The 27,810-nt window shown below is 42.6% G+C and overlaps 1 protein-coding gene across 1 annotated transcript in view; it reads left to right on the top strand.

Annotated features, from left to right (window-relative positions):
- LOC136866250 (heme transporter FLVCR2) overlaps positions 1–27,810 on the top strand; it is a 191,550-nt gene that overhangs the window by 109,315 nt on the left and 54,425 nt on the right. Inside the window, exons 3-5 of the mRNA XM_067143046.2 lie at positions 13,797–14,021; positions 19,910–20,051; positions 21,609–21,808. Coding sequence (XP_066999147.2) covers positions 13,797–14,021; positions 19,910–20,051; positions 21,609–21,808 — 567 coding nt within the window. The remainder of the gene's footprint in view (positions 1–13,796; positions 14,022–19,909; positions 20,052–21,608; positions 21,809–27,810) is intronic.

Here is a 27,810-nt window from a genome sequence, read left to right as displayed (position 1 = left end):
GTAGGAACCCTCCAGAACAAGAAGAACACATCTTAGAGATCGAATTAGATATTCGAGAGCAAGAACTACTGAGAAAGCTCGAAAACCTAAGGGAATTCCAGGAGTCTGACAAGGAGTTAAAACATATCATTGACAGGTTAACAGAGAAGGAACCGGAATATGAATGGCAGAACAATTATGAGATTGTAGATGGAATACTGATCAAAATTATGGGCAAAAGCGACCGAAAGAGTAGGATTATAATACCACAAGTATCGCAAAAAGAACTGATTTGGCACACCCATAACATTACGGGACATGCAGGCATAGACAAAGTAATCAGTACGTTAAAAGAAAAATTCACTTGGAAGGGACTACGGAAATCTGTCAGGAACCTAGTTAAAACTTGCGACATATGCCAGCGTGTTAAACACAACAACTATGTATGCGGACATAAACCAGTGCCAATCATTCCAACAAGATCGCACGAGATATATGCGGTAGATATCTTTGGCAAGCTACCAACCGCAAAGAGAGGAAAAAGATACATACTAGTGGTTGTTGACATATTTTCCAAGTACATTTCACTTCAAGCTATACAGAGAGCCAATGCTAAACAAGTCATACGGGCCCTAGTGGAAAAGGTTTTTCCTGAGATGGGTAAGCCAGAAAAAATACTCACAGATAGGGGAACACAGTTTACATCTGAAATATTCCGTGAGCGAATGGAAAATGAAGGTATCAGACATACGATGTGTTCGGTACGACATCCAGAAGCGAACCCTGTAGAAAGATACATGAGGGAAATCGCCAAGTTCGGCAGAATTTACTGCAACCAACAGCATTGGAAATGGGTGGATATATTAAGCATTATTGAAAGGAGCCTCAATAATAACATTAATCAATCCATCGGACAGATTCCCAGCGTAGCTCACAAAAATATACATCCTGAAAGGAGTTGGGACAGAATATTTACTATGCCCTTGGAAAGGAAGCCAGATCCACAACAAATAGAGTCTATGATAAAGGAAAAACTACAGGAACAATCACGAAAACGATTAAAGAGGACGCAAAACAAGAAATTCCATGCACCATACAAACGAGGTGATCTTGTGTTAATTAAAACAGTACCAATGTCTAATGCACCGAATAGAGCATGTGCGAAGTTCCTACTTTTATACAATGGTCCATATAAAGTTGAGCGTGTGCTAGGAAACAATGCATACGAATTAACAAGCATGAATGGAAAGTACCGAAATGTACACAATGCTTGTAACATCAAGCCTTATTACCAAGAAAATGAGACTAATGAAACAACAGAACTAGAAGAACAAAAGGGCCAAGAATGTATAAACTACATACCAATATCAAATTATCATCCGCAAGTCATTTGAAACTTCGATTTATTATGTTTATTGAAGGAAAGAAACGGCTGATTATATAAGCACAGTCGAGCATAGCAAAGATCATCTCTAAATCAGGAGCGATAACAACCGGTCGATATTTTATAATCGATTAGCCAGTCGCTATACGACAATGAATATGTATAAGAAGCGAAGGCACATTTATGATTCGAGTTTAAGAAAGGAAAATATATTGTGACCAATATATTTTGTCCGTGACGGGGGACAATAAATGTGCCGTTCGCACGTCCACGACAGATTACAAAATGGCGCCGACTGAAGGTATGGGCCATGTAATCTATATCAAGCAAGGAATAGTCACCTGTTATGATGACTCAAAGGGCCATATACGTCATGGAATGGTCAAGTATTCGAGTAAAACGGACAGTGGACGGTCTACAGTATTGTTTAAAAAAAAATAAAAAGAACATTATTATTAAAAAATCTTCATCTTGAATTTTCACGACAACGAGAGCGGACGCAATCACCGACAGCGGAATAAATCTTTAGTAGAAGCAAAGGAATCGCGCATACGAAAAGAAATATTTCAACGATTGATAAGAATAAAGAATAAGTTTTCGTCTAGATTCAAAAGCAGTTCAGACGAAAATAGACGTACTGAAGTCGTTACATACGAAACTGCAGATACATCGAAGAGTTACGGAGAAAAATAAAAATAAATAAAATTAAGGATTAAAGACGTCAGAGAAGAATAGCATAAATGGCTGTATACTGTAATATAATCTTCAACTTTGAGACTGACAAGAAGATGATCAAGATGATGTGCTAAATGCACGTGATGGACCGACCTGGGAACAATTCATCTTACCATACGACCAGACAATGACAAGGAAGGCGACGGGTAACCATCCAACCGAGCCATGACGGAGGAAGGCAACGGGAATCCTGATAGTACTTCCAGAACGAAGGAGGGGATGACGTGCCAGATGTCTGACCCGTGACCGAACCGAAGACCCAACTACATCCATTGGGAACGGAACAGCTGGACCAGGGACAACCACGAGCGAGCTAAGTCATTCATAATATTTTATTGCATAATTTTTGGTTTGCCTACACATGTACCTTAGGTATGTGCCGATGGGCTAATTGTAGACCGATAAATATGGCAATGCAAGTGAGGATTACCAACGATATGTGAGATAATTAAGTTCGTAGTTACGATTTAGTAATATAGCAATAGTTTATGCTATATCGACCAGAATACTTGTAGGAAGCGTTAGGTTTGAAGAGAAATGTGAAACAGCTGATTGAAATGACATACTGGGAGATTATAGAGATTTCATTGAAGTAATGCTTAAAGTTGACGTCACGAATGGTTGTGCGCGGTGTAGAAAGAAACAAATGGAATTACGCATTGTTTGGTTCATAGAAAGGGCATTGAACTCGTCCGTAGGTTATGAGAAGCTCTGACTTGTAAATATTATTAAGTAACTGTGTGGTATTTTAACGTAGTCGTGAAGTTGGGAACGCGATATATTATTATGGAGGCTACGGTGTTAATATTAAATGGATGTTGTAATAAGAATATGATTATGGTAATTGGATGAAAGTTTCGAGTTATATACATATACAGTGATATGAGATGGTTTGACGCGATGCAGGACCATCGTGTACCTGCAAGTTAAGTCATGCCACACTACAAGTTTATTTTATGATTTATTTGCGTAAGAGTGCCCACACCGCTGGAGCTACACAAGCCAAGGTACGAACTGGATTTTCTATTATAGATGTATGCTCGTGACGTAATCGTATGTCAGTGTAGATGATTTATAATGAACATTAGAATACTACGATACTTTGAATAGCTGTAGTTAACCAGATACATTACGACACCGACGTATATGAGATTATGTTTCTAAACCTCGCGGCATAGCGCTTCATAGTAACTGCATAAGAGAGAAGTAGCTTGCATTGTAGTTGAATGTTATTGGAAGAGAACTATAGAAAGGGACATTGAACCTAAAAGGACATGTGTAGGACAGCCAAAGATTATGTTGAAATTAGATAGATAGCTAGATCGATTAATATTCTCCGTTTGAACGTACGGTACATTTCTTTAACGAATTACAGCTAGGGTAAAGCTAGAGTAGGAGCCGCATTTACCAGGCACTAGGAAAGAATGCCTTAGTTCGTAAGTAGTTTCCATGCACAACGAGATCGATGCAACAAAATCATGACTTCGGATTTTACTCAAAAATAGCTTAATTTACTTAGATCTATTTTCGATTTCTTTTAATATATTCAGATCTACTTAAATGTTTTCCAGTTTATTCAGACTTAACTTGTTAGTGTATTTGAGATGCATTTCGGCTGGATATTGTATCCAAGTGAGACTGGTTTAATCAGACTAAAGAAAGTGAACTATCGGAACAAGTTAATTGTGTCGATGTTATACTTACATTCCAATTGCGAGGTGGTCCTCAAATGTGTCCAGTGATCTATTGTAAGTGTGTAATATTTAATTTCTACTTCACAAAGGAACTGATCATTTTAATAATTTAAAATACTGAATGTTATTTTTCGTTTTATCATACGAGCCAGCGCTGACTCATTCTCCATACGTATTTTCAATCAATTTTAAATAATGCGTTGCATAATATGAAAATTTAATAACTTAATATTTTATTAATAAATATCTTGTTATTTTTCTATAATTGCTGGTGTCATGAATTCTTTAATTACTGTCTAGTTTGTAAGTTAATTAATAGCTAAAAAAGGTACCGTGTAATTAAGTGTTCATTTAACTATGGTAAGTTCTCTCGAAGTCAATACTCTGATAAGGCTGTCGGCGATGATTATTATTATATCGTGAGTAACGATAGGTGTCATCCGTGAGTTGGAATTCTCTTGAACTCACGTAAAGCGAATTCTACAGTAAGATTACATGTCTTACTTGCAACGAGAAAACCCTGAGGTATCCGCTGAGCGACTCCATTTCGTCAAACTAGACTGCCCAACGACGAGTAAAAAAATGGAGGTATCGGGTAAAGAATGTTAATCCGTCTGCAGTTACAACGTTGAAGGTTGGCCGGCCCCGTGGTGTAGGGGTAACGTGCGTGCCTCTTACTCGGAGTCCCCGGGTTCGATTCCCAGCAAGGTCAGGGATATTTACCTGGACCTGAGGGCTGGTTCGAGGTCCACTCAGTCTACGTGATTAGAATTGAGGAGCTGTCTGACGGTGAGATAGCGGCCCCGGTCTAGAAAGCTAAGAATAACGGCCGAGAGGATTCGTCGTGCTGACCACACGACACCTCGTAATCTGCAGGCCTTTGGGCTGAGTAGCGGTCGCTTGGTAGGCCAAGGCCCTTCAAGGGCTGTAGTGCCATGGGTTTTTTAACGTTGAAGGTTACGGCGACGAAAGGATGAGAGGGAAGGTAGCGGCCGTGGTCTTAATTGGTGAGAAAACAGGAAGCCACAGGAAACCATCTTCAGGGCTGCCGACGGTAGGATTCGAACCCACCATCTCCCGAATATTCTTCAAACTAAATTGCAAAGTGTAACTTTAGGATACTGTAGATACGGCACTCATCTTCTACTAACATAAGAACATGCCATCAGAAACCGTTTCCGTTCATGCAAAAGTTACTTGGGTATTTACCAGATGGCTACAGAGCGTCATGTGGGCGAATCGGAACTGATTCTTGAATGAAATTGAATGAATTCGATTTTTTTCACCGATGGTGTCGACTGTTTGAATTGTTGGCCCTGAACTGAGCATAACATATTTATTTTAATGTTATTTAAATAAAATACAGATCAGATGTGGAGGAGAGAGGATACAAATGGGAGGATGTACTGGATCAGAAGATGTATGAAGACAGAAGGAGATGGCGAGCGCGTGTACACCACACCTGGGAAACTGGAGTCGGGAAATGATGATGATGATGATGATGATGACAGAAATTAAGCACAGGCCCATTAATAAATAGAATATTGCACGTTCCAAGGACGAAAGTGTTCCACGTATTCTCTCCGTGTGGGTAGGGGTGGTAGAATAATATTCTCTGCCCGTCGTAAGAGGCGGCTAAATGGGGCCCCAAATGATTTTAACATGGGAGAGTGGGTTGGCGACCACGAGGCCCTTAACTGAGTTCTGGTATTGCTTCCACTTACTTGTGCCAGTCTCTTCACTTTCATGTTCTATCCGACCTCCTTTGGTCAATACTTGTTCTTTTCCGACCCCGACGGTATTAAGTGTCGAGGCCTAGGGAGTCTTTCATTTTAACGCCCTTCGTGGCCCTTTGCTTTCTTTGGCCGATATCTTCATTTTCCGAAGTATCGGACCGCTTCAAATGTTTTCCCTCTGATTAGTGTTATTAAAGGATGGTTGCCCAATTATACTTCCTCTCAAAACAATAATCACCACCACCAACTTACGTATTCGTTCCGAAATTCCTGAAGGCCACTCTGATCATTCAGCCAAGGAGCTGGACTACTGGGTATTAATATATCCCAGTAATAACTTGTATAAAGTAAATTTCATTTTGCCTAATGTAGGCTACACTATCATCAAATAGAGGCCGGCTTCACGGCTGCCTGGTTTGGGGGGAGAGGGTCTCGAGTTAATTTTGCAGCCGGGGGCCGCTTCTCATTAATTCCTCAGATTTGTGTTTGTCTCAGCACACACCTCTTTACAGTTCACCACACTACTAAACACAACATAAGCAAGAAATACAGAATACATCCCTCCACGTGGGGTTGGCGTCAGGAAAGGCCTTTCATATCCCACCGCCGCCACAATACCTATCTGCATCGGTGTGACGTAAAGCAAATCGGAAAAACCACACACACACGCAAAACTATAAACTATAAGAAAAACTAACGTCCTAGAATTAGTGCTTGTCTAATACGACTTACATTCTTTTAAATACGGAGATGAAACAGTGATGAACCTGTGTTCTTTCTACGAATAACACTCCACAACTAACTTTTAAACAATTCAGTAGTAATAATAGTAGCAATAATAATACTATTGTTTCATGGTTTTAGGAAACGCCAAGGTGCTGAACATGTCTCGCAGGAGTTTTTTTTTTTTTTGCTAGTTGTTTTACGTCGCACTGACATAGATAGGTCTTATGGCGACGATGGGATAGGAAAGGCCTGGGAGTTGGAAAAAAGCGGCCGTGGCCTTAAGTAAGGTACAGCCCCGGAATTTGCCTGGTGTGAAAATGAGAAACCACGGAAAACCATCTTCAGGGCTGCCGACAGTGGGATTCGAACCCACTATCTCCCGGATGCAAGCTCACAGCCACGCGCCCATGACCGCACGGCTAACTCTCCCGGTAAGGAGTTTCTTTACGTGCCTGTAAATCTATTGACAAGAGGTTAGTGTATTTGAACATTTTCATAACTAACAAATGGGTACTGCCAGCCTTTCAACATTTATCCTGAAAAAACGAATCCTCAAATGAGGATCATGTCAGTTAATTGGTTGGTTAAACGTTCAGTAGAAAATGATCGCTTCAAATTTTCTTAATATCTGCCGAAGAGAACGAAGAGAAAATTAATTTAAATTCCATAGAAATTCTGGTCAATAGTTTTTTTCTGATTTTAAGTTTCAGATCACTTTGACATCACGTGGGGCGTATTACCTACATAGGCTTCACGCGCTTTATAACAACACGCGTATTGTAGGCGGATTCTGATAGCACCATTATTTGCATGGAAGGGGAAGGTCATGCAGTATTTACAGCGTGAACGCTGACGCGCCAGTCCTTTTATTTGCGATGCTGAACCTGTTCTTGCCTTGTAATAACGAACAAAGTCGTCTCAGCCTGAGAGTCTGCCAAGTGGTCTTCCTTGAACTCCGCACAACTGTCTCGGCGTGGTCATCCCCAGCAATAGGAAAGTATGTGTGTATGTGGGGATCACATGTATTGATCGTAACGGTATAATCATTTTAGGTACTGACATCAAATGCAAGGTCGCAAGTTCATTCACTGTTCAAGCCGATACTGTTTATAGAGGTCTTTAAATGTGGCAGTCTAGAAGAATTAAATTGACCGCCAGGTGAATGGACGTACAGTGCATTACTCACCTAAATGAGCCGTGAGAACGTCGAAGACATCACCATTATTATAGACCACCTCCGTGGCTGACCGGTTAACATGCCGACCTTTGGTGCAAGAGGTCCCGCATTCGATTCCCGGCCGGGTTAACGGGTTTTGATCTTAAACGGCCAGCTCCCTTGGCTCGGGGACCAGATGTTTTTGCTGTCCCCAATATTCCTGAAAACTACACACAACACTACGCTCCACCCCACTTGCAGACCGTTTCCTATACACGGCAGAAGCCGCCCACCCAGAGCCCCGAGAGGACTCAGCCATGGAGCTAGTAGCCGAGGCCATAGATTATTATTATTATTATTATTATTATTATTATTATTATTATTATTATTATTATTATACAACTATTCTGGTTATGACAATCCTTACTCACATGCTGAAGGTGCTGTAGACCAAAACGTATCCTAAGCTCCTATAAGGCCTCGTCAGCAGCTGATTTGAACTTTCAAGCTCTATGACTTTTTCACTTGCTGCTCAGACAAGAAGATTATCTCTGACATCGAATTTTATTTACTTCTTTATCAAACTCATCGTATGTGTTAATCTTCAGGTTATAACTTTTTGTGATATTGTGCTTTGACACTGAAATTAAAATCAAGCAAGTTTGTTCTTGCTAAATATAGTTTTTCTGTGCGGAATGCTTCTCTCGGTAATCACAAGAAAGTTCGTGCGTGTCGTTTAGGTGATTGCAATAAGAATAATATTATTATTGGTTTTACGTCCTACTAACAACTTTTAAGGATTTCAGAGGCGGTGACATGCCGGAATTTTGTCCCACAAGAATTATTTTACATGCCGGTAAATCTACGGTTAGGAGACTGGCATGTTTGAATACCTTCAAATACTACCGGACTGAGGTGGGTTCGAACACGCCAACTTGGGCCCAGGAAGCCAGCTGTCTACTGCCTTAGACACTCTGCCCGAGACGTTTAGAAGAACTAGGTAGGCTTAGTGTGTATGGAAAATATGATGCAAGTTTCTGAACGAAGTTTGCAGTTTGTTATAATTTCACTGAGTGAGCTGGCTATACGATACGGGTCGCACAGATAAAGGATTGCGTACAGCAGATGGCGTGTCCGAAAATGTTTTCCCATATTTCCGTACTTACACGCCAGGCAAATGCCGTGGCTGTGCCTTAACTACAAGGACGTTGGAGAGATAGTACAAACTTTTCATGTGATTTGCACTAACTGCTCGTATTCCGTGGTGCTGGTGGTGATTATTGTTTTAAGATGACGTACAAGTAAGCAACCATCCTCTATATAACACTAATCAGAGAGAAAACGTGGAAGGGATCCGACACTTCAAAAAATGAAGGTATCGGCCAAAGAAAGACAAGAGCCACGAAGGGCGTGAAAATGAGACTCCCTAGGCCTCGCTATCTAATACCATCGGGGTCGGAAAGAGCAAGAGTTCGCCAAGGGAGTTCGGATAGGATAGGTGAAAGTGAGGTGCCTGGCACAAGTAAGTGGAAGCAATACCAGGACTCGGCTAAGGGCCTCGTAGTCGCTAATCCACGCTCCCAAGTTGAGAGCCCCTGGGGCCCCTTTTAGTCATCTCTTACGACAGGCAGTGGATACCGTGAGTGTTATTCTACCGTCTCCACCCACAGGGGGCTACTCCTGTTCCAATATTACACTCCAACCATCAGAATGCCTTAAACAGTCGTAATGAAAATACATATACCTAGGTAATGAAGCTCACTTTACAAGGGGACAGAGGTAAAATTCCTTAAATAAAACATCTCTCACTGTTATCAGCATTAAAAATGAATGAATTCCTCTTAAACTTTTAACAACAGGTACATGTATGAGCTAACTATTAAAGTAGCAGATTTGAAATTAGTCACACGCAGAGAAGAATGTGCACATTATAACCCACCAAACACTCTCGGTCTATTTCAACAATTCTTCTTGACGTGGAACGTCATTCAAATTGGGGTCGGGGCCTTCAGCGAAAAATCGATGTAACTATACACGAAGTATTACATATACGGGAATGGTTTGTATATTATTTTAAAGTAGAAAGATGAATGCGGTAGCTGGCGGAATGCTCATAGCGTCATCACAAAATGGCCGCCAAGTTAAGGTATGATTTTTGGCGATCGAAAGTCATTATCGGTAGTTGTCGAACAGGAGATGTATAATTTGATTCTCATCGAGCAGATTTCTCAGGAAAAAAACGGGACAATTAAAATATGGTATACATTAAAAAAATATTGATGGTTTTGTGACTGAAAATTTACATTCCTGACAAAAATTCCAAATATATGTCTAATTAGAGGGAATTAGAGGGTAATAGTGTGACGGAGGAAATTAGTCTCATGAAGGGATGGAAAGTACATCCACAGAGCGAATGAGACGGTTACGGGAGCGTCACAAACTTGACCCTTCAGTGCTGGCCTCTTATAAAAATATCGCTCTGAGGGTGGGGGTGATAGAATAACATCCATTGTATCCCCTACCTGTTGTAAGAGGTAGCTAAAAGGGGCCCCAAGGGCTCTTACTTTGGGAGCGTGGGTTGGCGACCACGGGTTCCTTAGCTGAGTCCTGGCATTGCTTCCACTTGTGCCCTGCTCCTCACTTTCATCTTTTCTACCCCACCTCCCTTGATCAATTGTTCTTCTTTTCCGACCCCGACGGTATTATGTTGTAAGGCCTAGGGAGTCTTTCATTTTCACGCCCGTCGAGGCCCTTGTCTTTCTTCGGCCGATACCTTCATTTTTCGAAGTGTCGGAGCCCTTTTATTTTCTCTCTCCGAATAGTGTTAATAGAGGATGGTTGTCCGGCTGTACTTCCTCTTAAAACAATAATCACCACCACCACCACCGCTTATAAAAAAACGAGAATACGTGATGCATGATTTATAAAAAACTTTAGTGACTGTACCTGCTACAACTTAATACGTTTTTCTTTAAAAGTGTCTTAATCAAGAATAATTATTTAAGTTTTAGAAGAGTGATCATAAGTAGTGTTCGGATTTTTATCCTTCTTATATCGCTTTTCCAACATCCTGGCGAGAGCACGGGTCGCACACGAAGCTTTGGCCCTGTTTTACGGTCGGACGCCCTTCCTGTCGCCATTCCTATGTGGAGGGATGTGTTTCTATGGTGGAAGGCAGTGTAGTGTGTTGTGTAAACATGACGATGGGAGTGCTGGGACAAACACAAACACCCAGTCCCCCAATCAGATTAAACTTCCCAAACCAGCCGGGAATCGAACCAGTTCTGGATCCTCCCAACCGAAGGCCTCGTCGCTGACCTTTCAGCCAAGGAGCCGCATATTATTTTTCCTTGTCTCTTTTTACAAATTCAAGTTAAAATAAACATATTTATAGGTTTGTTAAACTCTACGACACATTGGTCACATAAATCCATACTTTACTAGATTTCCTCATTAGGTCATATTTGATCAAACTAATGTTGTGAAAGCATATTGCTGGTATCTTTAGCTATTCTCCAAGTGTTATTCACTGATAATGCGAACTGATTTTATTTGCGTTTGTTATTTTGGATTTCATTTCTTTAGATATATGTTGTGATTAAATGAAGTATGAAGATAACGGGTTTAGCGAACAGTCAGTTGTCAAGATAGAAACGACAAAATAATATTAGGAATGTGGCAGTTTGCTGCTGCTGATCTTAGCACATTTTGGATAGTATGTAATTTCTTTTACATCATCTTTCCAAGTTTTTATGACATTATTTTGGTATTTTTAAGGTGTAAGTGCATATACCAGTTGTACGCTTAAGTATTTGCAGGTTTGTGTGGTAAAGAAAATACGACATTTTCAAGGGAAATTCATTTTTTATTTATTCAAAATACTGGCCATCGGCTTTTACACACATCGCCTATCTTTCAGGTAAGTTATGAATACCATGCCAGAAAGTCTGCTTGTCTTTTGCGGCAAACCATTCGTCGAGCCATTTTTCAACTTCCTTGAAATTGCTGAAACGCTGCTCAGCGAGCGCGTGCCCCAGTGATGCGAAGAGGTGATATTCAGATGGCGCCAGGTCGGGGCAGTACAGCGGGTCCGGAAGGATGTCCCATTCAAGCGATTTCAAGGTGTCCTTCACTGGTTTTGCTGTGTGTGCTTGCTATTGGCTTTACGTCGAACTGACACAGATAGGTCTTATGGCGACGATGGGACAGGAAAGGGCTAGGACTGGGAAGGAAGCGGCCGTGGCCTTAATTAAGGTACAGCCCCAGCATTTGTCTGGTGTAAAAATGGGAAACCACGGAAAGCCATCTTCAGGTCTGCCGACAGTGGGGTTTGAACCCACTGTCTCCCGAATACTGTATACTGGCCGCACTTAAGCGACTGCAGCTATCGAGCTCGGTGGTTTTGCTGTGTGAGACGACGCATTGTCGTGTAACAAAATCACTTTGCCATGTCTTCTGGTCCATTCTGGTCGTCTTTCGATCAATGCGTGATTTAAATTAATCATTTGTTGGCGATAGTGTCGAGTTTGAGTTGGGTTATCATCCAGTAACGCCTGCAATTGCGCGTCTTCGCACTTCGTAGTCTACCAGAGCGCACCGTGTTTCACATTGAAATCACCACGTTTACATTGTCGAAACCATGCCTCACATGTTCTAATGACCGAGCTCGATAGCTGCAGTCGCTTAATTGCGGCCAGTGTCCAGTATTCGGGAGATAGTGGGTTCGAACCTCACTATCGGCAGCCCTGAAAATGGTTTTCCGTGGTTTCCCATTTTCACACCAGGCAAATGCTGGGGCTGTACCTGATTAAGGCCACGGCCGCTTCCTTCCCACTCCCAGCTCCTTCCTGTCCCACCGTCGCCATAAGACCTGTCTGTGTCGGCGCGACGAAAAGCAACTTACATATTCTAATGGATGGAGTGTATTCACCATATGTTTCTACAAGCAAACGATGACTTTCCACAGCCTTCTTTTGAAAAGCAATGCGTGCCACAAATGTTCTTTTCCAGGGACAAATGTCGACATGATTTCTGAACGACACAACACAGACACCAGCGTTTGGCGGACTCAACTTGTGTATGCTGGTAGGTTAATGTCAGACGAACAAACTGATATGTGTCAAATTCATACACTGCGTACTGTTCGCTGATGCCATCTCTTAGTGAAATCGGAAAATACTCATGCATACACCCGGTATATTCATCATCATCATCATCTGTTTACCCTCCAGGGTCGGCTTTTCCCTCGGACACAGCACGGGATCCCACCTCTACCGCCTCAAGGGGAGTGTCCTGGAGCTTCAGACTCTTGGTCGGGGATACAACTGGGGAGTATGACCAGTACCTCGCCCAGGCGGCCTCACCTGCTATGCTGAACAGGGGCCTTGTGGAGGGATGGGAAGATTGGAAGGGATAGGCAAGGAAGAGGGAAGGAAGCGGCCGTGGCCTTAAGTTAGGTACCATCCCGGCATTCGCCTGGAGGAGAAGTGGGAAACCACGGAAAACCACTTCCAGGATGGCTGAGGTGGGAATCGAACCCACCTCTACTCAGTTGACCTCCCGAGGCTGAGTGGACCCCGTTCCAGCCCTCGTACCACTTTTCAAATTTCGTGGCAGAGCCGGGAATCGAACCCGGGCCTCCGGGGGTGGCAGCTAATCACGCTAACCACTACACCACAGAGGCGGACCACCCGGTATATTTCCAGATATTTTAGGCCGAAGAAATCCTCGCCTTAGTTATCGGATTAAAGCACAACCTACAAACATAATTTAATAATTATAAGTTTAATGATGGAGTAATTTTTCACATAAATGAGCCTCTCGTTGAAAGTTTAAAGCTTAGGAATTTGTTCATTTATAATGCTGGTACCGTAACAGCGAGAGATGTTTTCCTTCAGGATTGTAACCACTGCACCTCGTAAAGTGAGCTCAATTATGCTATGTGTTCTGATGATAGGAGTGTAATATTAAGACAGATGCCTTGTGCTATGTAGATCAGTTAGCGCCATCTTAAGCTTCGTGCTCATCGCTATCACATCTGAGCAGTGAAGGAGAGGACATCACGGCCCGCCTGCCCCTTACCGGGCAGGAATGAAATAACTATTTGAATAAAGAATAATAGAGTGGACTTCACGTTCTCTAGCACTGCAGACCTCGCGATTTCTGCCACACATGTAAACATAGGAGACCACTGTATATGATAAATTGCATCACGAAGTTATTACTACGACATTACCATTAAATGGTGTCATTAACGTGCAATCTGTGTACAGCTGATCTTACATTACATTAGTCAATATTAACTTTCTCCGTGTTGTCCTTCAGTAGGTGTGTTTTATTTGAAATGTAAACAATCTCCTTCACAAAGTTTGTCTTTATCTTCACAGGGCTTGCGCAAGTTTGTCATCATCGGCGCCTTCGGCACTTCGCTGGGCTCGTGGATCAAGTGTGGCTCTATAGCGCCTGATCGCTTCTGGGTGACGCTCATCGGACAGACAATAGTAGCAACATGCCAGGTGTTCATCCTAGGAGTACCACCGCATCTAGCGTCTGTGTGGTTTGGGTCGGAGCAAGTGTCCACTGCATGTTCTCTAGCCGTATTCGGGAACCAGGTGAGTTGTGCTTAATCATAGACTTCTTCTACTGCTTTTCTGAGTCTACACTCCTTGGTGAACCTTTGACGTCTTCTACTATTTCCCGCCAATTATCCCGATCTTGTACACCTGTTTGGAACCCTTCTCATCAGACCTCTATCCATAGATTAGATTCAGTACAACATAAATTTCTTCGTTTATATTCATTTAGAGCAGGATTCTCATATGATAATGTTGATTATACATCCTTACAACAGTCCTTAAATGTGCATAGCCTGTCACAACGCCGTGAATTATTGGATACACTCTTCATTTTTAAATTGCTTCATTCCTTGGTGAATTGTCCACAACTCCTTGCAAAAATTGACGTACATGTACCAGACAGACGCACAAGGTTCAAGAATACATTGTCTACAAATTGGCACAGAACTAACTACGCATTCAATGGACCAATTGAACGAATGTCAAGATCTCTAAACAAACTGGATATTGATATATTTAACTGCTCATTGTCAAAATTCAGAAATCACTTACATAATCTCCAAATTTGACTATTACTTTCCTGTGATTACTTGTAATATAACCTGTGTATATATCTGTACATATTTTTCTACTTATAGTCCATTGAACTTTCTTTTTAGTGTGTTTTGTTTTGTTTATTCTTCTATACTGTTATGTAAAATGGTATTACCGTTAATAAAGTATTAAAGTATTATTAAACTTGTACCAATACTTTCCAATTCCCGTATCCCATTTTTCATGAATCTTCCTCAACGTATCTAGCCACATGGTTCTGGGCCGACCTCGTCCTCTTTGTACACCAGAGTTTTCAATGAATATGTTTTGCCCTAAAATACGTGTGTAGTTTCGTAACCGTACTTGGACCGGTGAGCGTTGCAAAATCATGAAGGATTTAAAATCAAAATATTTTCTAGACGAGGACATTGTGCAAGAGGTAGGGCCAATCAATCTAGCAGCAAGTCTCACGTCGGTATGACGTCATAGGGTGATCCAATAGTGCTGCTATCTTGAAGTACTAACATCTCAGTGCTGCGCAGCTGACAGCAGGCTTGCCACCTTTAGTACTTTAGTACTAGATCTAGTACTTCATGATCACTTTTAATACGTTAGTTCTTTTTATGTAAATCTAGTACCTTTTACGGGGGTAGAGTATAAACACTTCTACTGCAGCGAAAGAACAAGAAAGAAATTGGTAACAAGTTTCAGAGCCATGTTGAAGTTTGCGAACAGATTTTTAAGACGGTGGATTTTCGTCATCCTATTTTAAGAAATCTGACCATGGCGAACCTGCAAAATTACTAATGAGATGGCAGTTTCATTAGTATAATCCCATTAGCTATATATTTCCCTATTGTAATTACAGAAAGTGTTAATGAAATTACATAGGAAATAGTGGTTAGATAAGTCCACAGAAACTTACAAGCTTTGCAGTCTAGTGTGAAAATAGGAAACCACGGAAAACCAACTTCAAGGCTGCCGACAATGGGATTCGAACCCACTATCTCCCGGATGCAAGCTCACGACTGCACGCCTCTACAGGGCCAACTTACGCGGTGGTTTTGTTATTAAGCATCTTGTAGGCGACTACACCTTTCCAAATTTGACGAATTTTGTGAAGGCAGTGTTCTGTTTACTGAATTCTTCTGCTGCAATAGAACGGTTTTTTTTTTTTTTTTTTCTGCTGTTACTACCAATAAGACCAAATTGAGAAACAAACTCCATACTGTATGTTGAATGGGCTCCTCCTGACAAAGGAGAAAGTAAAACATTCGTCTGCCCATAATTTTCACATTTCAAAACAGTTTATTGCTTTGGCAATGTTTTCCAAGGATTAAGAGAAGAGCAAAATATGAAGATCAAAACCGGTAAGTTCTGTTCTCGCTTAACAAATGTGTATTTTTGGTAAGTTTACTTGCTTTCTATAACTTACTTCCTTTATGAATAACCCTATTCCATTGTAAATAAATGATTTAGTACTTTTTTCCATAATCTAGTACCTTTTTACGGGAAAATTAAGTACGAAAATATTTTTCCCGGTGGCAACCCTGGCTGACAGTGTCCCTCTGGACTCCGGCGTGGTAGCACGTCATGTGAGATGTCGTTTGATTCGTCTCAGTGCGTCCTACACGTTTACAGCAAAACAATTTCAAATATTTGAGTAAATTGTAGTGCTAAGATCTGTGGTGTAGTGGTTAGCGTGATTAGCTGCCACCCCCGGAGGTCCGGGTTCGATTCCCGGCTCTGCCACGAAATTTGAAAAGTGGTACGAGGGCTGGAACGGGGTCCACTCAGCCTCGGGAGGTCAACTGAGTAGAGGTGGGTTCGATTCCCACCTCAGCCATCCTCGAAGTGGTTTTCCGTGGTTTCCCACTTCTTCTCCAGGCGAATGCCGGGATGGTACCTAACTTAAGGCCACGGCCGCTTCCTCCCCTCATCCTTGCCTATCCCTTCCAATCTTCCCATCCCCCAGCAAGGCCCCTGTTCTCCATAGCAGGTGAGGCTGCCTGGGCGAGGTACTGGTCATACTCCCCAGTTGTATCCCCCGACCAAGAGTCTGAAGCTCCAGGACACTGCCCTTGAGGCGGTAGAGGTGGGATCCCTCGCTGAGTCCGAGGGAAAAGCCGAACCTGGAGGGTAAACAGATGATGATGATGATGATGTAGTGCTAAGAAGTGCGAATGCTTTTTTTCCCCGTAATGGCTTCAAAATGATCAAAAGCGCATTGTACAGAATAGAGCGATTCTTCAGAATTCTAATATAAAGTCTAGAATCAGGGATGTGGAGGCTTATTGAGAGCGTCTCAAAGTTAAGGCGGCCGAGCGCCGCTAGGCGAGTTCTGCGTAGCTGGAGCCCCAGCCGAACACATCTACACATCCCCAGTGGTGGGAAATTACTTAAAGCTCATGGTCTTCAAGACGTGCAAATTTGTTTAGAATTAAGAAATAACATGTCACAATAAGATTTCATACCCGTACTGACTAGATACCTGTGTCCGACTCGTTGGCTGAATGGTCAGCGTACTGGCCTTCGGTTCAGAGGGTCCCGGGTTCGATTCCCGGCCGGGTCGGGGATTTTAATCGCTTCTGATTAATTCTTCTGGCTCGGGGACTGGGTGTATATGTCCGTCCCAACACTCTCCTCATCATATTCAGACAACACACTACACTACCAACCACCACAGAAACACGCAATAGTGCTTACATCCCTCCATAGAGGGTTGGCGTCAGGAAGGGCATCCGGCCGTAAAACAGGGCCAAATCCACATGTGCGACGCAGTTCGCACCCGCGACCCCACAGGTGTGGGAAAAAGCGGCAGGAAAAGAAGAAAGAAAGAAGACTGACTAGATACCTGTCACGCGGTATGTACGTATAATTTAGTCGAAACTTGCGGCCGTGACCCCGACACAGCCTAACTGAATTGTTTTGGTACCTCTGTATCACTAAATAGAGTAAACTAGTGTCCTCGTCCCGAGGTGGTGCAGCTATTTTTAGGCATACCCTCAATGGAAGTGAGTTGCATGTACCATTTTAAACCACATGTCGCTGTTAAAACTCTGACAGTAACGGGAATCAAACCCCAGCCTCTGAGGTCTGCAGTTAATAGCGCTAACCGTTACGCTACGGAGGTGGACCTTGTATCACTCCTCCGTACCACATGCCCAGTCCACCCCGCGAGGAACCTATCCCACTTCGAGGTCGCAAAAGTACAGTGTTGTTGATATCGCTGAAAACGCCATACATTGCCTAGTTCCCATGAGCAATATTAACTGCTAATGGTAAACCTTGTCCTTAGGAGAACGATGGCAAGTTATAGTCCTTGCAGTTTTCTCGTTAACGACCGGCACGCTTTTGAAGTCTAGCTGGCTGGCTGTGTTAACATTCTTTATCCACGGACTGCCAGGAGTTCCCCAATTCCAGACACAGCCTTGTCATCTATGATATTTCCTTTTAACTATATAGCCACTGAAGAACAAGCAAACGATAGCGGACGGAACTACGTGCAGCTGTGCAACACTGGAGACCTGACAAGAAAGCAGACTCCAGGACCGGCACGCTTTTGGAATACTCCTCTTGGACTGTCACTGACAAAGCAAGCATGATATTGGCCATAGCAGAGGCGGGAATAGTACAGTCATAAATCTGGTTACAGTTGAGGGAGGGGGTGATACTGCTTAATGTTTGAGTCGCCGACTGTCTCATAACAGGAAAATGATCTATAGCAGGGCCTCTCAGGGTGCATGCGCTTGGTGCATGCACTGTGCACGGTGCAAAAGACGACTTCCCTTGGTTGACCAGAGTGCAGACCCCCCACTCCTCAATTTGGAGGAATAGCGCTTACTCTCTCTTTCCTCACGCCTGTCTCGCTCGCTCCCCCTGTCGCCCTGTACCACACTTGCTCAGTAGCGCTCTAAATCCGAGCTGACTTGAGCCGAGCTTAGCCGAGTAGCCTAGAGACGAAGCGTTAGTCCGAGCTCAACCGAGCGGGACCGATGCACAGTGCACGGAGCTCTTGCGCCTCGATTTGCACGCGTGAGATTTTGGGCGTTTGAGAGGCCCTGATCTATAGGATATATGGGTTACATTTCACAAATAGGTTATCATCAGAGATCACAAAATGATGAAATACCTTTTAATCGCAACATGATTATCGAATTAAGAACGAATTCCTGCACGTAAACACGAAGGTTCACTCCACCCAATTAAAAGCGAATTCCTTCAGGGTGTAACTTCTGAAAATCGCACCGTGAATCACCACGCTATTAAAATATGAATGCTTTACCACACCAAAGGACAACTAAATCTTGAATATTTTATTTCAGGGAGAAGCTCAATATCTTTAATTTATTTTATTGCCATTATCGTAGAGGTGCTCTTCATCAGATTCCTTGGCTGAATGGTCAACACTGTGGACTCCAGTTTAAAGGCTCCCTGGTTCTATTCCCGGCTAGGTCGGGAATTTTGATCGCATCTGGATTATTCCTCTGACTGGCGGACAGGGTGTTTTTAACGCACCACACTACCAACTATCACAAAAACATGTAGGAGTGATTAAATCCCTCCACAAACAGTTGGCGTCAGGAAGGACATCCGGCCGCAATGCAGGATCAAATCCGCATGTTCGACATAGGTCGCACCCGTGATTCCACCAGGGTGTCGGAGAAGCGGTTGAAGAAGACTCTTCATCACTCTCGCCATTTTTAAGGGTAGTTTCTTTCGGAGCAGTTGACTCAGCACACGATTCGGTGGGAGCTAAAGGACCTGGATTCCAAACCACTGGGTTTTGAAAACGAGTGTGAAGATATTCTGGGAGAATTCGTCAAGACAAGGGTTTCAGTTTCCTAGATTTCCCCTTGGTGTGGCGGTGATAATTGTTTAGGAGGAAGTAAAACTGGGCAACCATGCTGTCAACACTAATTTGAGGAAGAAATAAAGACGCCCGCCCGTTCGAAGAAGGGGGTATCGGCAAAAGAAAGGGACGGGCCGCAGAAGGCGTGAAAATGAGTCTCTCTAGGCCTTGAAAATTTAGTACAGTGTTCGGAAGAGAACAATAATTGATCAAGGAAGGTCGTGCAGGAAAAGTGGAAGCGGTGCCATACTCAGTTAGAGGGCTTGAAGTCGACATCTCACACTCTCATGTTGAGAGCCCTGGGTGTTACACCTTTTGGTCGCTTCTTACGATAGGAAAGAGACACCGTTGTTGTATTTTACTCCACCCACTCCACACACTCCTCCTTCTGGCAGATGTTCCCAAGTCACAGCACCCCTCCTGAATGCTTTTCTTCTGCAAGCGAAGCTCTGTACTTAATTGGTTTACAACATTACTTGCAACTACTGCTGCATGCTGTGATGTATATTTGATGATCAACCCGTGGTTTGTCTAACAGCTGGGAGTGGCTGCTGGCTTCGTTCTTACACCATTGGCGGTCACCAATCACCCTAACCTGGAGGATGTGGGAGCAGACCTCGCTCGAATGAACTATGTTGTGGCTGGCTTCTGCACAGCGGTGTTTGTACTCGTAGTGATCCGTAAGTGTTAACTCTTTATAAAAACCTATACATAATAAATGTAATTTAAATACGTTCCAAGAGAGTTATTATTATTATTATTATTATTATTATTATTATTATTATTATTATTATTATTATTATTATTATTGTGACGAGTCTGCACAATTAAGTTACAGTTAAAGAGGTAACTTATTCTAAATAGATCGTATGAAGTAGAAATAAATTCAGTGGAGGATAAGAACGTCTTCGATGGATTTTTTTTTTTTTTTTGCTATTTTGCTTAACGTCGCACCGACACAGATAGGTCTTATGATGACGATGGGACAGGAAAGGCCTAGGAATGGGAAGTAAGCAGCCGTGGCCTTAATTAAAGTACAGCCCCAGCATTTGCCTGGTGTGAAAATGGGAAACCACGGAAAACCATCTTCAGGGCTGCCGACAGTGGGGTTCGAACCCACTATCTCCTGAATGCGAGCTCACAGCTGCGCGCTCCAACCGCACGGCCAACTCGCCCGGTCGATGGTTTTTAACAGCAAGCAAGACCAAGATGTTAATTGTTTTAGTTTGAGTGAATCCAAGAGATCAACGACGGTATTTCTATGATTTTAAAAAAATGCTTTCTCATCAATAAGCACAAACGCAACAATTATTAATGCTATTTAGATAAGAATTATTAAGGAAATTTTTAGTGTGTGTTAAAATAATATTTTACGATGTTAACTATATAGTTTTTAGTGTAAGTTAGGGAAGTTAGTATTAATTAGTCTTAGACTATGAGGAAATTTATTTTGAGATGTCAAGTTCGCTCATGAAGAGAGTGGGCCATCTCTCGAAACATGCACGAGCAATAATTATGTAAACTTACGAATGTTATAATAAATATTGACAGGGCGGACCCAACAACTAACCGTGGCATTTTTCATTTTGTGTCGTGATTAACATATGATGAATTTATGGAGAGAATGAACAATCGAAAAGTTATCCTAAACATGATAAAAGTGCAGTTTCACTCTTGGTAGCACTTGCGTGTTGACTATGCACTCGAACAAATCATCACTTTTTCCACCTTAAAATGCTACTACGAAGGAAACAACTCCGATGACTACAATACTCCAGAACAAAGGACCTTGTCGAGCGTGTTTTCTCTTCAGTCTGTTCTCTATAAAAAAAAGAAGTAAACTCGAGTTCTCGTATTCACCGAGGAAGTGCAGCTCTTTTCAAGCACATCCACCACGTATCACCCTTGCTGCCAATCTTAAAAGTCCTGGGAATAGAACCTGGGGCTCCAAGGATAGCAGGTAATAACGCTAACAGCCACATTATGGAGGTGGCCGTCTGTTCATTGATTGTTCTGTTGAATACAGTACTCCAGGGCAAACTTCAAACCTTTCAATCTTGAAGTACTACGAGGGAAGAGGGTTGAACTCAGTTTCCTCCAGAATCTGATTTTTTTTTTTTACTCTGTTGACTGAAGTGTTGCAGGACAAACCTACACTACCCCGAAATTATTGATATTTTCTTACTCTAATGACTGTATTTCCTCCAGACTCGTTTCTCTAACTCCGTTGAATGCAGTGTTCCAGGAAAAACCACCACTGCCTCCAAGTCTTGAGATGTTAAGGAGGGATCCTGTTGGCCCCAGCTTTCTACAGCCCTTGAAGAGACTGTTCACTAATCCTGGGTACATGCTGCTCTCGATCTCCTTCAGCATCAACGTGGCTGTCTTCAGCGCGCTCTCCACTCTCCTCAATCAGCTGATGCTGCTCTACTTTGATGTAAGTACCACAACTTCTTTAACCCTACATAGAACTGATGAGTCATAAATTCACCAGAGGAAGGATACAAGGTCAATAAGACATGAGATTCATGCTTAGTTTCTCTATATTTTGTGTTTATTGATGAAGACCATTACAGGCTTTCGGCTCAAATACATGTTCCCGTTACAAAGAAAACCGGGCCAGATGCAAGAGCCACCCTTATAACTACCTTGTTCCCGTTACAATGAAAAAAATACAAAATAAAAGTAAACTAAGTCTACTTTGTGGACGCTCACATGAGCGGAAAACCTATCCACATGTAAGCGCTACCCTTATAACTACCTTACTGACCGGCCGTGCCGTCCCCCCCTGGTGTAGTTTATCTGTACTATTTTGTGTTATTTCTCTGAATTTTCATCTTATTGAAGTATTTTATAATAGCCGTTTCGTTTATGCTGTGCCAGCACAAGTGATTATTGATAGTAACTCTTGGCTCATTTTCCTGTTCTGTTTTAATTGCCATATTTTCTACCAGGTCCATCATGCTAGCGTTGATATTCAGTCACTCCTTGAAGTATACCTTTTAATAACAATTATTTTTTCTAACTGTTGACGGTCCTAATAAACGTCGCAGTGTCGGAAGTTTGCCTTGCGGCAGTTCCTAACGCATCAGAAACCAATGACGCGGGGTTGTATTCAAACACCCTACCAAACTATGTCACTAAGAACTGCTTGAAGACGACTGAATTGGTAGATACAGATTTTTTTTTACAAGTTGCCTTACGTCGCACTGACACAGATGGGATAGGAAATGCTCAGGAGTGGGGAGGAATCGACCGTAGCCTTAATTAAGGTGCAACCCCAGAATTTGCCTGGTGTGAAAATAGGAAACCACGAAAACTATCTTCAGGGCTGCAAGTTCACAGCTGCATGCCCCTAACCGCTCGGCCAACTCGCCCGCTACAGATAATCCTTGACTAAGGGATACGATACTGAACACATCCATTCGGACCGAATTCTCCATAATATAGTCCTACTTCACGCTGTATAGTGGATTCTAAATGCAGTGAAAATCATGTAAAATCGGTCTCTAAAAAGCAAATATGGCAGACCTAAGTCAGATATATCAGTAACGCTTTGAATAGTTACATATACAGTATACTGTAAATCATCAAACAGTACTTCAACGCAAGTAACAATGATGAAGACTCCCGTATCATTCTTCATAAAAAGTCCTCGTCAAGTAGGTTATTAAATCTATATGTTTTAAAAAATTACTGAAACAGCTCTTTCCACTACGTTCGGCCGTTCTACTGGACCGATTTGTTTCATTCTTGTTTCATTCTCTCCGGAATTACCTGCCGGGGAATCGTCAGGCATTGATAGGTACGTAAGATCAGTCAGCTTTGAGTGATCCTAAAATCAAATCACTAAATGACCACTCCAGTAATTGGAGGCGAATGCTTACTCTACCCCGCAAGATATTCTGGACTTAGCGGGTTGCACACAGTTAAGGAGCAATGTCTCTACATAAAGATGTCGGCGAAACTATACGATTAAAAATTACGGCGACTACACGCAAAGTTGCAGTTTCAACCAAACTTGGTACACATATGACTTTCGCTAATACTATCTGGAGAGAAATACTGTGGGAGTAAGAAACACGTGGCAGCCCTAGGGAGGAAGTGGCATGTAAAAATAATCGACCTATATTATTGAATCCATCGTTTTCGGGGTTACTCAGATGAATAGAGACACTCCGGATGAGATTTAAGTCCTTGTTCAACCACCATCACCTTGGTGGGAAGGGAGAGGTGGTGAGAAGGGGTGAAAAAGGAAATAGACCTATCCCAGTTGACTGAGATTATGTACTGTATGTACGTGTGTGTGTGTGTGTGTGAGAGAGAGAGAGAGAGAGAGAGAGAGAGAGTGTTCCAGCATAATTTTCGACCAAACTTGGTACACAAATGACTTATTATCTGGAGAAAAATCCTGCAGCGAGTAAGACACCCCTACCCTCCTACGGTTGGGGGTTGGGAGAGAGTAACTCGTCGAACACGAACAATGTTATTGTCGAAGCCATACCTTTCGGGGTCGCTGAAGTGAATTGGAACACTCTCGATGCCGTTTAATTTCCAAGTTCATATTCCATCGACATGGGGGTCAGAAGAGGTGAAAAAGAAAATGTCCAAAATGACCGAGATTAGTGTTGTATCCACAGTTTTCGGGTTCGCTAGGCTGAATAGTGACAGTCGCAGTGGCAGTTGGAATAGTGTACATCATATTTATAGCGCGTCGCGTAAATACATATAGTTACCACTTATTTTTATTATTTGTTTGAAAGGATCAACTACTTCCTAGGAAATATGGGCTGCAACAAGGACAAAACTCCACGCGAAACAAAACTATAACGTGACTAAATTTAGTCGCGTTACATTCCCAGCTCTTTTCCTGTTGTTGGTTTAAGCGTAATTTGAAATTTGTGTCACAATTTTAATTAACTATTATTCACCTAATGGCATTCTATAGCTTTCTCTATGATATTATTTTATTTGCTCCTTGGGAGTTTGTTTCTTACCTTCCCCACTATGCGCTTTTGCATGATCTAATGCAGTCGTCTTCTGCATCGTGGTGCGATCTACCACCAGAGATGATTCTAGTATGACCCATTCTTGTTGTTGTGTAATAATTAACCTATCTTCAATTGGATTTAATTGGATTATCACTTATATATAGAGATGAGCTTAAGCGATATTTCAAAATATCGGTGGCAGGCGTAACTGTGACACAAAAATATCTGACTTTCATCTGTGATTCAGTCACAGGAAGCATATGATTATCGTCACGGTTGCGGGCGGCCAGTATGGAAATACTTTTAGGTGATGTAATGACAATGTCAACAACACTTCTTCACAACACGTTTTCGTCGTCTGTCTCTACAGTCGACTGTCTTCTCCTTTACCTCATCCCAAACTATTTTTGATTCGGCCGGGTGACGCAGCAACTCTAACATCGCACCCAGCCGACCCAACAAAGCATATCGGCCTTCCCGCCATGTATTATACCTGTATAGTCCGTGATGTTGATCTTGCAATCTCCGACCAGGCCATCCAGACCGATCTCCGCATGCTCAGCGTTCATAGTGCCGCACGACTCTACGCCGGCCCCGCACCATCACCAGATGTACTACTGTGTATTGACTCTGCAGATGCCTACTTCAGCATTCACGATAATGGTGCGTTCATCCAACATCGCCTTCACCGTGTGGAATCTACTCCTCCCAACGTCTTCGCGCAGCTCATGGACAACGCACCTGCTACAGCCGCTTCGCCCATCGCAACCCCTCTATCCCCGTCACCACCAGCACCCTCGTCCTCTAGTTACACCACCCCCGTCACTACCATTACTACTACCACCACCACCACCCCTACCACCTCTGCGCACACCTCATTCAACACTCCTATTACCACCACAACGATGTCCCATCTTTTCCCCCTTATGATGTCTTCTCTCCTCATCCCTCCCACCCCTGATCTACCACGTCCCCAGAGCACATCTCATCAGCCACCTGCCGAGGGAATTATTATGGTACGTCCACCATCGACGCCACCGCCTTCGGACTGCAATATCCTGTATAGCTGCGTCGTTCGCGGTGTGGAACCAAGTATACCAGCTGACGTCATCGCCCAGGAACTCCGCCAGTCAGGACTGCCCGTGCGAAGAGCGTTTCGCATCCACAACGTCGACGGTCCGACCTTCTTAGTCAGACTCCATCTTCCAACTTCCGAAGACGCTCAACGCCTCATCGACAACAGGATAAACCTCTATGGCCGCCACCATCGAGTTGAACCATCTCGCTCGCCTCCCCAAACCTCGCCCCGACATACCACACCTCGTCGCCGTCCCCGACCTGCCCCTCCTCCTCAACCACCTAGTCCACATCTCCGACCTTATCCACACTCACCCCGTTACTTTTTGCCACCATCGCCAACTTTCACCTCCTTAGCCTCCTACTCACTTCTCTTGTTAACTTCTCCTCCTTCTATCACATCCTTGCACCTCATCTTATCCTTTGCAACCTTGGTTAAACCTTCCCTTCTTGGCTTCTCTCCTATACAAGTGTTTGTAAATCTTCCATAAAGCACTAGATAACCTACACATCCGTTATTCCTCTCCTTAACTTCTTCACACCGCCTTTTACCCATCTCCCTCTTCTCTCAATTCTTCCCAACCCCGTTTAATCTCCTGGCCAGAGAGAGAGAGCGTCACCCTCTAGGTGGCCCGCCCCACCCTTCAGGGTGGGGAATGAAAACATTAGAAATAATATGACAGTGTCCGGTAATATTTTTCGGAAGATTCGGGACATTCGAAGTGGGAAAAATAATATTCACATTTATAATTTGAAATTTTAATAATGCATAGGGAAGAAGTTAACATGATGCGCACTATATTAACAAGCGGAATGTAATTGCCTGTGTCGTGTCTCCGGGATACCAATTATTTACAGTACTTAATGTAGGTTTAAAAATAAAATGACTAAAAATAATATATTTATGAAATTAATACAAAGATTCCTCCTATATACAGGGTTATTCAGGAAAGTTGTCCATCTCCAATAATTCGTGAAAGGTTAAAGATACTGACATTTTGTATTCACTTTCAGTAATGGTACCAAAGGGCTAATAATCGGACTTAGTACTGTGTCATGGCGATAATATTTTCTGAGATCATAGTACTAACTTCGCTTTTTTTTAAACGATACCATACTATTTTGTACTCATAGCCTTAAATCTACAAATATCACAAATTAAGACCGTGATTATTTTGAAAATATGACAAGTACTTCTCGAACAAATGTATTCAAACGCCTCATTTGCCAGCTGAGGACTGATTTGTTCGATTCGCGCTACGTATGAGACATGAGCTGGTTATTGAAATATTGAGATGCTAGACAGGTATTCTCTCTACTGTGATCATAAATACACTATGATAAAATAGCCGTAGGTAACTAGTAAATTGAAAACGGATATAGACCTTGAGCTACAGCACAACGTGAACGTGATCCAAGTACATAACTTAACGATATTTTGTCACAGATACTTCCGTGACAGCGCATCTGATATATCACTGACAGAAAAATATCGGTGACAATGTAACCGGTTGTGAGATCGACCATCTCTACCCGTGATACTTGGCAGAAGCAATGGTTAATGGTTCCTGGAACACTACTTTAGGTTATAAAAGTAAATATACTCCTAGAGGCGGGTGGGTTAGATCCTGACACATCTCTCCTCCAGAATCATTTCTAGGCAAGAATAGTAGAGTTGAAAGTAACATATTATGTAATAATCCTTGTGGAGCGGTCTGTACATTTCTACCTCCAGTGTCTCACAGGGATCACCCAGTTTATCCAATAATCCCAATTTTCACACAAAAAGTACACGTTGTGAGTTTTTGATTAGTATAAATCAAATCACATATTATGCAATAATCGTTGTGGGGCGGTCTGTACATTTCTACCTCCAGTGTCTCACAGGGATCACCCAGTTTACCCAATAATCCCAATTTTCACACAAAAAGTACACGTTGTGAGTTTTTGTTTAGTATAAATCAAATTACATATTATGTAATAATCCTTTTGGAGCGAACTGTACATTTCTACCACCAGTGTCTCGCAGGGATCACCCAGTTTATCCAATAATCCCAATTTTCACACTAAAGTACACGTTGTTAGTTTTTGTTTAGTATAAATCAAATCGCATATTGTGTAATAATCCTTGCGGAGCCGACTGTATTTTTTTCCTATTTGCTCTACGTCGCATCGACACAGATAGGTTTTATGGCGACGATTGCACAGGAAAGGCCTAGGAATGGGAAGGAAGTGGGCGTGGCCTTAATTAAGGTACAGCCCCAGCATTTGCCTGGTGTGAAAATGGGGAACCACGGAAAACCCTCTTCAGGGCTGCCAACAGTGGGATTAGAACCCACTATTTCCCGGATGCGAGCTCATAGCTGCACGC

The sequence above is a fragment of the Anabrus simplex genome, chromosome 3 (assembly GCF_040414725.1).
Source record: "Anabrus simplex isolate iqAnaSimp1 chromosome 3, ASM4041472v1, whole genome shotgun sequence".
In the NCBI taxonomy this organism is placed as follows: Eukaryota; Metazoa; Arthropoda; class Insecta; order Orthoptera; family Tettigoniidae; genus Anabrus; species Anabrus simplex.
The sequence above is the reverse complement of the archived record's forward strand: the minus strand, read 5'-3'. Positions and strand labels throughout refer to the sequence as shown.